Raw genomic sequence first — 14,198 nt, forward strand, 5'->3', positions numbered from 1 at the left:
CCGCCCCTTCCTCTGTGGTGACTTCCACAGATCTGGTCTCTTGTGATCACACTGACCAGACAGGGCCCTCCTGCCACTGGATGTATCCTGACAGGGCTCTGGCACACAGCTCTGTTTTCCAGCAGCGGCAGCTTGCCTGCTTGTTATTCAGCAGAGAGGAAAGGAAGCCCTCCTCTGGTGGATGGGTCAGGGACATCCTGTCCCTGGACAGAACGGCCACTATGATTTGTCGATTGTCTTAACGTGGCATTTTACAGAACCATCTGGCAAACATGCAGACACAGGTGGCATATCCCAGTTCCCTGGAGGGCTGGGCGCAGCCCCTGGAGGGTCTGTGACTAAATGACTGCAGCTCCTGGAGGGCAGGGCACGGACTCCTGCAGGCAGTGTGTGGGGCTCGCCCCACCCTGCTCCCGGGTAGAGTGAAAGGCGAATGCCTGTGAGGCAGCACCAGGCGCTGCTCCTCGCCATGGCACAGGCGATGTACCATGGTGAGGAGCAGCACACCTACTTCCTGCCTCCTAGCAATGAGGAAGCACTGATCCTTACTTTAAAAATATATTTTACTTATTTATTTTTTAAAGACGGGGTCTCACTATGTTGCCCAGGCTGGATTTGAACTGGCCTCAAGGGATGCTCCTGCCTCGGCCTTGCCAGTCGCTGGAACTCCAGGTGTATGCCACAGCACCTGGCTCAGATCCTTACCTTTTTATCCGCTGACTTAGGCTAACATATGCCATTGCTTCCCAGCTCTGTGTGTTGAAGGAAGTCCGCCTCCTGCCATGGTACCTCATTTGCCTTCTGCACTGACAGACTAAGACGTGGCTCTTTACTGGCGGCACAGAGGTTTCTCACTGCCCAGATCAGCCACACAGCAGGTAGAGTCTTCGGACAAATGAGTGGGTTCAGCTCTCTTATCTGCAAGCAAGCCCAATGCTGCCAGCACATGTGGGGTGCAAGGGGTCCCCACAGAGAATGTAGAAACATGCAGACTTCCCTACCGCCTCACTGTGTGACCTTGAGTGTGACCCTGAGAGATCCCTCAACCTTGCTGTCCCAGTCCCCACCCCGGGATCACATGAAGAGCAGCACCTGCTCCCGGCTGCCTCCCAAGAATATGACAGAGATGAACTAGTCTGCTCCTCTTAGCTGTGCTCGGGTCCCGAGGGCAGGCTGCACAAGCACCATGTGAGTACAAAAAAGTCATTTCTGAAGATTCCCTTATTTAGCTGCCTTTTTATAGATCACTTCCTTGGTGGAAAGATCAGTCAAATTTTACTAGGACCAAGGCTGAGAGGCAGATGTGAGGAGGAGAAGGCTTTTACAGCACACAGGCTGAATGGACAAGAGTGAAAACAAGATACCCTGGTAAGAAAACATCTCGTGTGCCAGACTGGAAACCTGGTCATCCAGATGGGGTTTTATGGCAATACCAGAGCCAACAAACTGCAATCAGTGTTCACCGAAGTCGGGGGAACGAAATCAGACCAGATGGAAGTTATACATACAGTAAAGGTGGGGTGGCATGGAGCCCTGGTTTTGTTCCAAACAGAAGAAAGTTAGGAGAAGACACACTGAAAGAGCTAGAGTTGGGTGACAAGGGCCGGCCAGGTAAGGGGAGGTTGGGTTGGGGACAATATCATGACCCAGAACCAGTGACTGAAGTGTCACAGGGCACATTCCCCGGGATGGCTGCTTCTCCTTAAGGACAGCCCATGGCTTAGCCTCTTCCTCCTCCCTTAGCGACACCTGATCTTTTCAGTCTGGATGCCTGCGCCCACAGGTTTGGTGTCTGGCAGCATCCTTTTTTCAAGGGAGAAATACTGCTGAAAATGCTAGTAAGACTCCCCCAGCTGACCTCAACCATGAGCTCGGCTGTGATTTAATACCTTCAAAAAAGGTGTTCGTTTCCATTTGATTTTTTAAAATAAAAACCTCAGGAATCATTTCATCAAAGTATATAATGGAAATCCAAACTGCAGCCCTGAGGTGTGTATATTGTAACCCCTCATGAAGTGATGACCCTAGTTTCTAAGCTATATTTACAGTATCATTATGTTATTTCCCTTTTTCCTTTACCTCTGTAAGTTTGTTCTTGGCTCCATTCATCTGGGTCTTGATTAGAAATCCATGCTAACCAACTTAAGGCGGGTTATTGGAAATCCATCGTGACTGACAGAATAAATGAAGTCTCTTTATGTTTAGTCAGCACAACCTGCATCTTCTTTGTGCCAGCAAAGGCCTCTGAGGTTTGGGGAATTTGAAAAACTTAGGGGCTTAGCTTACAGATACAACATCCAAATGGCTCCCATTGGAAACAGGGAGTGGATTTCCATCCCCTGTTTCTGGCACAGTTAAGTCACTAGGATTTGTTGAGGGCATTTTTCTAAGCAGCTTTTCTCTTCCTGCCCCAAGCAGAGCAATTACCATTTAACTACACGTCCAGAGGCTCTGGCAGAGTAAAAACTGAGCTATTACAACTTGGAAGGAAAGACAAAAAGTGACAGTCAATCAGGAAGGTAGTGAAGTTCAGTGAAGTTCCCCACAAGGCAACCTTCCATCCACCATCAGCTTGGAGGCCATTCTATAAACAGGCCCGCTGGATCAAGTTAGCTGACTGAAAATACACAGTAGCCTTCCCCTCCCACCCTAAATACCCAGAAATGACAGGAAAGACATTTTTTAAAACCTCTGAGCATCTTAGAAAGGAGTGCTCTTTGTATGTCAGAAATCATGCGCAATCAAAAAAAATGGAAGGCAGATGTTTTCTTCTTCCTGAAAAGAAAACCACAACTCAAAATGCATGCAGAAAAATACTCTGCAAAAGAAAGAAGGGGATTCAGAGGTGCTCCAACCAGAGGTGTTGGCTACCAGAACAGGAGCGGACCAGATGCTTGGGTCAGATACGCAGACTAGAGGGGCTGTTATTAGCCAGGAGACACAGAAAGCCCAGGAGACAGCTTCTGATACGACCCAGCTGACAGCACTTTGAAGGACCTGGCTACATTTTCTGGGTGGCAGGCTGTAATAAGTAGAAGCAGAACTCTCAAACAGGACGGCTGGGCATGGTGGCTCATGCCTGTAATCATAGCACATTGTGAGGCTGAGGCAAGTGGATCACCTGAGGTCAGGAGCTCAAGACCAGCCTGGCCAACATGGTGAAACTCCGTCTCTACTAAAAATACAAAAAATTAGCCAGGCGTGGTGGCGCATGCCTGTAGTCCCAGCTAACTAGGGAGGCTGAGGCAGGAGAATTGCTTGAACCTGGGAGACAGAGGTTGCAGTGAGCCGAGATCACACCACTGCACTCCAGCCTGGGCGACAGAGGGAGACTCTGTCTCAAAAAACAAACAACAACAAAAAACAAAAACAAATCTCAAACAGGTGACCTAGGAATTTAAAATACGAGAATGAACACACAAAGAAGAACCACTAAATATTTAAAGAAGCAAACACCAAGAAAGAGTCACAAAACTCAACTATGAAAAGAATTACATGTGAAGTAACAGAATTAATACAGCAGACAAAAAAGATGAAGGAATTTAAGGGCCGGGCATGGTAGTGCATGCCTTTAATCCCAACATTTTGGGAGGCCAAGACGGGAAGATCACTTGAGCCCAGGAGTTTGAGACCAGCCTGGGCAACATAAGGAGACCCTGTCTCAAAAAAAAAAAAAAAAAAAAATTAGCCAGGTGTGGGGGCATGCACCTGTGGTCCTAGCAATACTTGGGAGGCTGGGGTGGGAGGATCACTTGAGCCTGGGAGATTGAGGCTGCAGTGAGCTGTGATTGCATCACTGCACTCCAGCCTGGGCAACAGAGAAAGACCCTCTCCCAAAAAAAAAAATAAAATAAAAAAAATTTAAGCATTATAAAAATCCTCAAAGAGATGGCATATCACTAAAAAAGAGATGACAGATTTAATCACCAAAATAAAAAACTCAACATATAGCTCAACATATAGGTCAAACATCACAAGGAACCTAACTAAAGAATAAATTAGTGAACTGGAAAATTGAGCCAAAAAAATCTCTCTCTCCAGAACTGCAACTATGCGACAGGGCAGCCACTAGCCACATGTGGCTCTTGAGTACTTGAAATGTCTGAAGTTGAGATATGCTGAGGTGTAAAATACATACCAGGTTTTGAAAACTTAGTTAAAAAAAGATAAAAGATTTCATTAGTAGTTTTAGAAAATATTGACTATATGTTAAAATAATTTAGACATACTGTGTTAAATAAAACGTTACTAAAATGAATTTCAGCTGTCTTTGTTCCTTTTAATGTGGCTACTGGAAAATTTAAAATTACATATGTGGTTCACATTACATTTCTACTGGACAATGCTGCTCTAGAACCCAGAGCCAAAGGAGTGATGGAAAGTAGGTATGAAAAGTGAAGATGCGGAAGACAGAGCTGGATGAATCAGCATCTGTTTCTCCTTGTAGAAGGAGATAAAGAATTGCGGGGCGGTGACGGGAAAGAAACACTGAAATAATAGAGGAAAATTTCCCAGAACTAAAGAAATACCCAAGGCTTTTTCCTGCTACCAATGCTGAAGGAGAGTATTCCTGCTGAAGTTGGAAACAAGGTAAGAGTGCTGTTTTCACTTCACTAGTTAACACTGTCCCGAAGTTTCTAGCCAATGCAACAATATAGCAGAAAAGGAAAGGAAGAGGCATTTTCTTATTCACAGCGATGACTGCCTAAGTGCTGTCTCTTAAGTGCTCTCTCTTCTCACTGTTTTGAAAGGCCTGGCACCAACAGGCCTTCTCCATTTCTGGCTTCCAAAACATGGGTAAAGCGGAACACATCAGCACCTTCTCCTTTCAGGAGCTGCCAAGAGAACTCAGAACAAAGCCTCCATGCCAAGGATAAACACAGGTTGGGGTGGGGAAAGTGCTTACCGACGGATGGCGTTGGTGAACTCCGCAGCCAGCTCACTCTCGCTGCATGTTGTCCTGAGTTCAGCTAGGGACAGAGCTGGGGAGGCAGCATCGGCACACTCCTGATAACAGCAAACACATTCCAGTTAGACTCCAATCCAAGCCGGACAGCAAGCACATTCCTGTCAAGCTCGAATCCAAGCTGGCAGCACCCTGGAAATCTGTGGCAGAGCGCGGTAGGTGGCTTGTGCAGTGATGGCAGCAGGGTGGGTGCCGGGTGGCACCCTCAGATCATGCTAAAGGGGAAAATGTGGCAGCAAGCCAAACAGCCCCTTCTGCTCCCAGACCGCTGGTTCCTTTTGCAGGCTGGCCAGCATGGTGGGGATGACACCCAGCATGCTCTGAGCGCACACCGATGCCAGGCACTGGTCTACGCACGCCACAGGCATTCAATCATTTAATCACCACAAATACTCTCTGAGGCAGGAACTGTCATTATCTCCATTTTACCAAGGAGGAAATGAAGGCACAGGGGAGTTATGCTGCCCAGACACCAGCGAGGAAATGGGGGAACCAGGAGTCAAACCCAAGCTGTGTGGCCCCAGATCAATCTCTTGACCACTAGGTAAAGCCTCTCGTAATCATGTAAGACAAGTGAGAAACAGCCGTGAATATCCCTGGTGCCCCATCCCACGTCTCCCTGGGAGAAAAGCAATCTCTTTTAGATTTAGGAGCTTTACTGGGTTCAGTGTAATCATCAAGAAAACCCAGCAAAGGAGGAGGAAAACAGAAGTGCACCCCACCCCATGGATGAGCATTAGACAGGGACCTTGACATCATCTAAAGCAAACCCTCCCGCCCTGCAGATGAGGAAACTCAAGAGCCAGAGCTCCAAATCCTAGAGCTAAGACTATTCAAAGCAGTGACTGTGCCTGAGTGCTCTACAGTCCATGCACACAGAGGGCAGCAGCCTCCCTACATAGTAACGTGGCCGGGGGAAGGCATTCAGCGGACGATCTCTCAACGGACACGAGGAGCTGGCGAGCTACAGGCCTGAGAATAAACAGCTTGCGATCTGTTGCAGGAGATGGAATGTAAACAGAATTTTTTATTTTTTTTTAAATGTGAGATGGAGTTTTGCTCGTTGCCCAGGCTGGAGTGCAATGGCGCGATCTCAGCTCACTGCAACCTCCACCTTCCAGGTTCAAGCAATTCTCCTGCCTGAGCCTCCCAAGTAGCTGGGATTACAGGCACATGCCATCATGCCTGGCTAATTTTGTATTTTTAGTAGAGACGGAGTTTCTCCATGTTGGTCAGGCTGGTCTCGAACTCCCAACCTCAGGTGATCCAGCCACCTCAGTCTTCCAAAGTGCTGGATCATACCGCACCTGGCCGTAAACAGGAAATGTTATAAGATGTGAGCTACAGAGAGGCACGGATTCAGTGCTGGAAGTCCAGGCACATGGTCTCCCCAGGCAGTTCCTTGGCAGTGGCACTGCCAACACCTGAGTGCTCTTCCCTCTGCCATGCCCTCTGCCTGGGCCGTCTTCCACCTCCTGTCCACCTACCTGTGCTCAGAGACCCAAGTCCCCTGTCTACCCTTGGAATATGTTGATATTCCCACAATATCCTCACTGTTTGTATATCCATTCCCATTTGATGTTAACATTTCATGAGACTCCTTCAAGACAGGGACTGCTCTGTCTCATCCATGGTGCCTCTCTCTGAATATACTTGGCAGTATCTAGTGTACACAGACAAGAATTTCAAAAACCTAATACAACTTGGATAAGATTTGGAATCCAGCTGTGCTAGCTGGAGGGAAGTTTTTTAAAGAAGCATAAGCACCCACCCGGTGGAGCAAGAAAAAATGTTCGAGACCCAAATGTGGCCCACCAGCTGCTTTTGATGACCCACAGGATAAGAATGGTTTTCCTATTTTTAAACTCATTTAAAAAAGTCAAAAGAAGAGTATTTTGTGACAGGTAGAAATTACATGAAATTCAAATGTCAGCATCCATACATAAAGTGTTCCTAGAGGCCAGGCATGGTGGCTCACGCCTGTAATCCCAGCATTTTGGGAGGCTGAGGCAGATGGATCACTTGAGGTCTCGAGTTTGAGACCAGCCTGACCAACATGGTGAAACCCTATCTCTACTAAAAATACAAAATTACCCAGGCATGGTGGCGCACACCAGTAGTCCTGGATACTTGGGAGGCTGAGGCAGGAGAGTCACTTGAACCCGGTAGGTGGAGGCTGTAGTGAGCCAAGATCGCACCATTGCACTCCAGCCTGGGCAACAAGAGTGAGACTCCACCTCAAAAAAAATAAAAATAAAATAAAATAAAAATAAATAAATAAATAATTAAAGTGTTACTAGAACACAGCCATGGCCACTGGTCTCCCTGTTGCCTCTGCTTTTGCGCTAGCATTGGACAGTAGCAAAGCTGAGTGGCTGCAGCCACACCCAAGCGACCCACAAGCCCTGCAACATTTACTGTGTGACCCTCCACAGAAAAGTGCTGACCCCTCCTTGAGACGCTCGCCTCATCCAGCAACAGGTAAGCCCAGAGGAACAGCCCAGATGGGAGATTTTATTCAAACAGTAAATGGATCTAGTATTTGAAAGGCAAGATAATCAGCTCACTCTTACTTCTTTACCTGAAAAACAGAATGTACTCTTATAAAGGTTCTTACTGTAGTGTTAAAAAAAAAATCATCTGGCCTTTTCCATCAGAGAAATTTTCTTTCTTGCTTTCTTTTTTTTTTTTTTTTTGAGCCAGGCTGCGGTGCAGTGGCGCAATCTTGGGTCATTGCAACCTCCACCTCCCAGGTTCAAGCAGTTCTTGTGCCTCAGTCTCCCAAGTAGCTGGGATTACAGGTGCCCACCACCATGCCCAGCTAATTTTTGTATTTTTAGTAGAGATGGGGTTTCACCATGTTGGTCATGCTGGGCTTGAACTCCTGACCTCAAGTGATCCACCCGCCTAGGGCTCCCAAAGTACTGGAATTATAGGCATGAGCCACCGCGTCCGGCCAAATTTCCTTACTTTGAAGCCACTCCACATAACAGTGTTTCACCCAGTCAAAATAAATATGAGGAACTAGGGGAAAATGCTCAGTTCATGGGCCTTCTGGCAAGAACCTGGTAACTCCATTTCCACCACACCCTAAGAACACACACAAACACTAATGTTCTGTCTCTTCGGCTCTGTCCCTAACTGACTGCTAGCAAACTCAAAAGGCAAAAAAAAAAAAAAAAAAAAAAAAAAAAGAGATTTTGAAGGTGTTTGTATGGAACAGAAAACCTCATCTTCCCGAGCCCCAGATACTTCCATGTGAACCCAGATACAGCACTGCGTGGCTGCACAGTCTGACTCACCTCCCCCAGCCTTGGGCAGATGGCTTCATAGTGCACTTGGCATAGTGACTTCTCTAAAGCCCAAACTGTATCACATCACCCCTTGCTGAGGACCCTTCCATGATTCCGCACGGTCCTCAAGATAACTGCAGCCAGTGCATCAACTCCACTCCCCTCCAGGCCGTTGCACATGCTGTCCCATCAGCCTAAGGGCACCTCTTCTCTCCCCTGGCCCTCCACCTGCCCCTCTTCAACAGGCTACCTCCCACTCTCCACTGGGGTTCAGCTCAGAAGTTCGTTTCTTCCAGAAAACCTGTCCTGAATCTCCAAAGTGGACATTTGTGTCTGGCTTGTGTCCTCCCATGATGCCAATAATTGATCCTTGCACTGGGGACATTCTCTCATTGCTCTGTGATCATCTGTTTGCCCACCAGTCTCCCCCTAAGAATGTTAATTCCTGGAGGAGAGACTTTGCCTGTCTACCACAGAGCTGCCTCTAGCACCCTGCCTTGGTCTTGGCATGCTGTGAGTGCCAAATCACATTTATCAACTAAATGGATAAATAAAAAACAGCCAGGGTCTTGGGAGGGCTGGCCTGGCCGGGTGCCACAGCTGTGTCCTGCCTTGGCTCCTCAGCAAGTGGGAGGTAGGGAAAGGTGTAGCTGTGGTCATTTGTGAATCATACTTCAGAGTTCTCAACTACATAGGGAGTGACAATTCACTGTCACATGACATCAGCACTGTTCCTTCTTTCCCAGGTACATGGCTCTCCTGGAGACGATCCTGCACTTGTGCTATGAGAAGCCGCTTATTAGATTAGCAAGTTGGCATATGTCTGCGAGTCCTGGGTCTGAAACAAATGGGGGTCAAGAGAAGCTTGCATTTATTAGGAATAGAAAAATATGATGCACAGAATATAGAGGACCCTTGGACAAGGGATATAATTCTTTAGAGTCCACAGTTATTTTTTTCCAATGCAGTATTTGGAAAATTCTGAGATACAGGATAATGGAATGAACTTGGATTCCAGAAAAAAACACCTAGGGGCTGATAAGAGAGTGAGTTTGCAAAATTCTATCACCAGACAGCCCACTTTCAGATGATGGAGACTTCGTAACCCAAAGCTTCCTTCCTCCTCCTCTGCCGGCAGGCTGCTTCCTGCTTACCACCCTGTGACAGCAGCAATGCCAGCAGGAAGGAGTCAAGGAGGAAATGCAGTGGAAGGAAGAGAGCCCGTTAGTGCATCTGGGCTAAGTCCCAACTCTGCCATTTCTCAGCTGTGAGACTCCTGACTTCTGTGAGCCTGATTTCTCTCATGTAAATGGGGATAACGTTCTTTCCTCAGACCTGTGAGACTTAAGGGTGACAATAAATGCAACCATTGGTACAGAAGTACTGCAGCTCCCCCTTCACTGTGGTTTTGCTTTCTGAGGTTTCAGTTACTCAGGGTCAACTATGGTCTGAAAATATTAAATGGGAAATTCTAGAAATAATAAGTTTTAAATTGTGCACCATTCTGAGCAGCGTGATGAAACTTGGCACTATCCTGCGCCATCCCACCTGAGCTACAAATCATTCCTTAGTCCAGCATAGCCACAGTGCAGACACTCCCCACCCATCTGTCATTTAGTAGCTGTCTCGGTTATCAGATCGACTGTCAGTGTCACACTGCTTGTGTTCAAGTAACCCTTATGTCATATAATAATAGCCCCAAAGTGCAACAGTAATGATGCTGACATATTGTTATAATTATTCTATTAATATTTTATTAGTTGTTATTAATCTCTTACTGTGCCTAATTTATAAATTAAACTTCATCACAGGTATGTATATATAGGGGAAAACGCAGAATATATAAGGGTTCAGTATTATCTGTGGTTTCAGGCATCCATGGGGGATTTTGGATCGCATCCCCTGTGGATAAAGGGGGCATTATTGTACCAATAAACCAACAAATGAGGGCTGCCGTGTGACAGAGGATTACATGAAGGAGGTGAGACCAATATCAGTGGACGGCTGCAGAGATCACCCCTCTGATGTGACTGTGATATGTGAAAAGGTTTCAGCTACTATATAAAGTGAGATTTGGTATTTCTAAAATATAGATTGGTTTCGTTACACTCAAAATGTCACCTTCTTAGATACCTACGAATGGCCTGCAGTTCCTATGCAAATACAAGAACTGAGGCAGCAGGGTGGTGAGGTGTGGCCAGTGGTCACTGGGCAGTCAGGGAGGCCTGAGCCTAAGGATGTCCCCAAGCCACTCCGGCCCTACCTTGCTGGGTTTGTCTTTGCCACCACTGCTAGTGGAGCTAAGGGACCGCATCCGCTGCTCCTTCTGCTCCTCCACCTCGGACTTCAGGTGCTCAATGTGCACCAGGTAGGCCTGCTCCTGGGCCTCCCGCGTGCTCAGCTTCAGCTCCAGGGCCTTCTTCTCTTTCTCCAGTAGATAGAGCTGGGCCTTCAGCTCGGCCATCTCCTCCTACAGAGCAAGGAACACAGAGCACATGAGGCACCCACGATCTGAGAGCAGGGCTGGCTGCTGCCAAGTGGGTGGGTGGGGGGTCCCCGGCTATGACCCACAGGCCCGCGGTACAGTTATCACTTTGAAGTTGGCAGTAAGATGAGTGGGAGGAGACATGGCACCTGTCACCACACTTCTGAAGGAATGACGTGTGGATAAGGCCATGCACTTTGTCAGTCTATGGACTAGACCTGAGACAAAAGGGTAGAAGTTACAGGCAAGTCGATTGTGGTTCAATATAAGAAAAACCTTTCTAACAAATAGAGCCCCCACACAGGCACATGGGCCTCAATGGAAATCCATTCTCTGGTCTGCAGAGACTGAGCTGCACCTGCCAGAGGCTGTAAAGTCACCTATCCATGGAAGACCTCTTCTGGCCAAGTCCCTTCCAATTCCCATTTTGGTTTCCACAGCACCAACCACATATTTAACCATTCCCACGGCACCTTTGTTGCCCCATAGCTGGGCCAGGCAGGCAGCAAATGCCTGCAGCAGCATCAACCTCTGGCTCTTGCCTACTTCTCAGGGCCCAGATGAAATAAACAGAAACAGCATCCCTCACAGGTGACTGCGCACCAGACAACTTCTAAAAGTATCCTAAGCACTCAAATGAGAGCAACGAGTGGAGAGTAAGAAGTGAATCCAAAATAGGACAGTGCCATCCTGGGACCAGGAGCCAATAACAATGACAGCCACTAGCCTTTACTGAGCATGTGGCACCGTGCTAAGTGTTCACATGACATGGCTCATTTCATCTTCCCAACCTGGGGTAGGTATTGTGACTATCTCCATTGACAGATGGGAAACTGAGGCACACAGAGGGAAATTCCCCTGCCCATGGCTACTGGGTAAGCTGTGGAGCCAGAGATTGCAGCTGAGCTGTCTAGCTCAGAGTTATACCGCCTCCCTCCTTTTCAAGGTGAGCCCATGCATGATTCTTGTCCCTACACTTCTGATGGAGGGTGACTCCACCAGCCCACGGCCACCAGGTACAGCCTTCCCAGCCCACCTTGAGACGAACTCACCTGAGGTTAGTTCAGGTTCTGGCCACTCCTGAAGTGACCCTTCTGAGGTAATTAGTCACAGGCCTGGTGCACTCTCCTGGGTAAGTTGGACTGGTGGGTAGATGTTTTCACTCTCCAGTGTGGGGAAATAGCTAGAGGGCACCCCTCAAGAGGGACATTAGTCAATGTGCTCAGTAAACTACTCAGAACACACCAACCTTCTTTTCTCTAAATATCAGACATAAATGTCAGAATGAAAGTTATGCCATGCCCAGAACCTTCGGATCTTTTGCCATTGGAAGCAGGATTCTGAAGGTTGCGGCAACACTGCATACTGAGCTCATGCGATGGTCGCTTCCAGAACAAACATATAAGTGCATGCTTGAAAGAAGAAAAGAGAAACCCATGAGTGCCAGAAATGAAGCGGGAACTCTGCCAGAGGGAACGGCAAGGAGGGCACACGCTGGCCAGCAAGGCGCCAGACCATCCTCGGGCCCTCCACCTGGGGGCTTAGTGTTACCCAAGGCCAGGGCGTGGCCTCTGAGGCACAGAGCCACAGCTCAGACCCCTACGGGAGCAGGATTCTCAATAGGCTGCCCAGAATAAGACACTAGAAAACTTCCTTTCTGGAGATGTGGCAAGTAAACTTGTCATCTCTCAGGCTCTGGGTGGGAAAAGAAAATCTCTTTCGAGGAATTAAACCTCATGCTCGCATCATGTGTAGGTGTGGTATAGGAATCCTGAGCCAAGAACCTAACAAAAACCAGTCCTCAACCTCAGAAACTGATGAGTCCCAACAGATCTAAACATAGAACCACTCTGTAGGGACATCTGCAACCCAGGATCCACAGGGCCTCACAGAAGATGTTTCCACGGAGGATGAGCTGGTGCTTGCATTCTCTCCCCCTGCACCCACCACTGAGGAAATGAGGATGAATCAGCACAGATGCAAAAAGGAAGAATCAGCATTTACAAGAAGCAGAAATAACAACGTGGAAAAGTAGAAAACAAAGATTTAAAACAAAGAGATATAGGAGTCATAATGAAGGGATAATGCGTTCTAAAAGGAAGAGAAGGCCAGGCCTGGTGCCTCATACCTATAATCCCAGCACTTTGGGAGGCTGAGGTGCGTGGATGACTTGAGCCCAGGAGTTTGAGACTGGCCTGGGCAACAGAGTGAGACCCTGTTTCTACAAAAAAAAAAAAAAACTTAAAAAATCAGCTGGGTAGGGCAGTGCATTCCTGTAGTCCCAACTACTCGGGAGGCTGAGGCAGAAGGATCACTTCCAGCCTCAGGGTGAGGCTATAGTGAGCCATGACTGCATCACTGCACTCCAGCCTGGGCAATACAATGAGACCCTGTTTCAAAACAACAAACAAACAACAACAAAAAGAAGAATGGACTTGAAAAGGAGCCAAGCAGATCATCCAGAAACAAAAGGTATTACAAAAACAGAAACTTGAATTTCTCAGCAGTTGGATCCTAGAAAATGGTGAAAATCCAACATAACCTGCTGGATAATGGATTTGGTATGGGTGAGCACACATCCTGAAGCAGACTGGGAGGGACTCAGAGGAAAAGGAGATGACTCTGATATTTGGCCTTCAAGAAAGTCACAGGGAACCAAGCCAGAATGCTAGTAATGGCTGCCCTGGATAAAATTTCTAAGATCAGTACACATTTTATTTTCAAGTGGCAAAGGGAGTATTAGAACTTTTATTCCAACAAAAATATCTTTCTTGGCTAGAATACCAGTAAATTTATCACCCTACATATTGGCCAATTTTAAAAAGGAAATCCTTAGTCTTTGGCCAAAAGAAACACAATGTTTGGAATAAATGATGTAAGGGGTGCCTCAGCGCTTGTGCCACAGGGTGCAAGAGTCTGCAAACAGGGCTCCCAGTTGGATGATGGACCCAAGGCCGGCTCATAGGCAACGACAGGTGGAATCAGCCAAAGCAGCGTGAGGATTCTCCAGAGAGAGGCTGGGATGGGAGCTGGGTGGCTGGATGAAGATGAGCCAGTTTGGAAATCACAGGGGTGGGGGTGGGAGGTGAGATTCTTGCATCTGTTACCACTGCCTAGTGTCTTCCCAAACTTCACCCAAATTCTAGCTCAAGAAGCTCCCAAGGACAGGGCTGTGCTGAGTGAGTCACCCCTGAGGGTGTCAGGATGGCTGCTGCCGCCAGCTCCCCTCTACTCTACAGAGATGGTGTGACCAGGGGGTTGTTTTTCTCCTGCTGAAGACAGTACTGATCCCAAAAGGAGCCATTAACTCAGCACTGCCATGACCCGCTCTGGCTTGCTAGACTCCAGTTCCTGACCATGACCTGGCTTCTGCCAGAGAACAACCCCCACCCCCCCCGATCTTCACTTCTGGGAGCTACGGGCATGGCAGAATCTGAGGCCGTGCAAATTCAGG

The 14,198-nt window shown here is 47.7% G+C and overlaps 1 protein-coding gene across 5 annotated transcripts in view; it reads right to left on the reverse strand.

Moving 5' to 3' along the window:
* Positions 1-14,198, reverse strand: part of MCC (MCC regulator of WNT signaling pathway) — a 486,531-nt gene that overhangs the window by 14,725 nt on the left and 457,608 nt on the right. For all 5 annotated transcript variants that reach the window (XM_030928032.1, XM_010375821.2, XM_030928033.1 and 2 more), the window contains 2 exons: positions 10,523-10,729; positions 4,907-5,007 (listed from right to left, as the gene is read on the reverse strand). In XM_030928032.1, coding sequence (XP_030783892.1) covers positions 4,907-5,007; positions 10,523-10,729 — 308 coding nt within the window. The remainder of the gene's footprint in view (positions 1-4,906; positions 5,008-10,522; positions 10,730-14,198) is intronic.

The sequence above is a fragment of the Rhinopithecus roxellana genome, chromosome 3 (genome assembly GCF_007565055.1).
Source record: "Rhinopithecus roxellana isolate Shanxi Qingling chromosome 3, ASM756505v1, whole genome shotgun sequence".
NCBI classification, from domain to species: Eukaryota; Metazoa; Chordata; class Mammalia; order Primates; family Cercopithecidae; genus Rhinopithecus; species Rhinopithecus roxellana.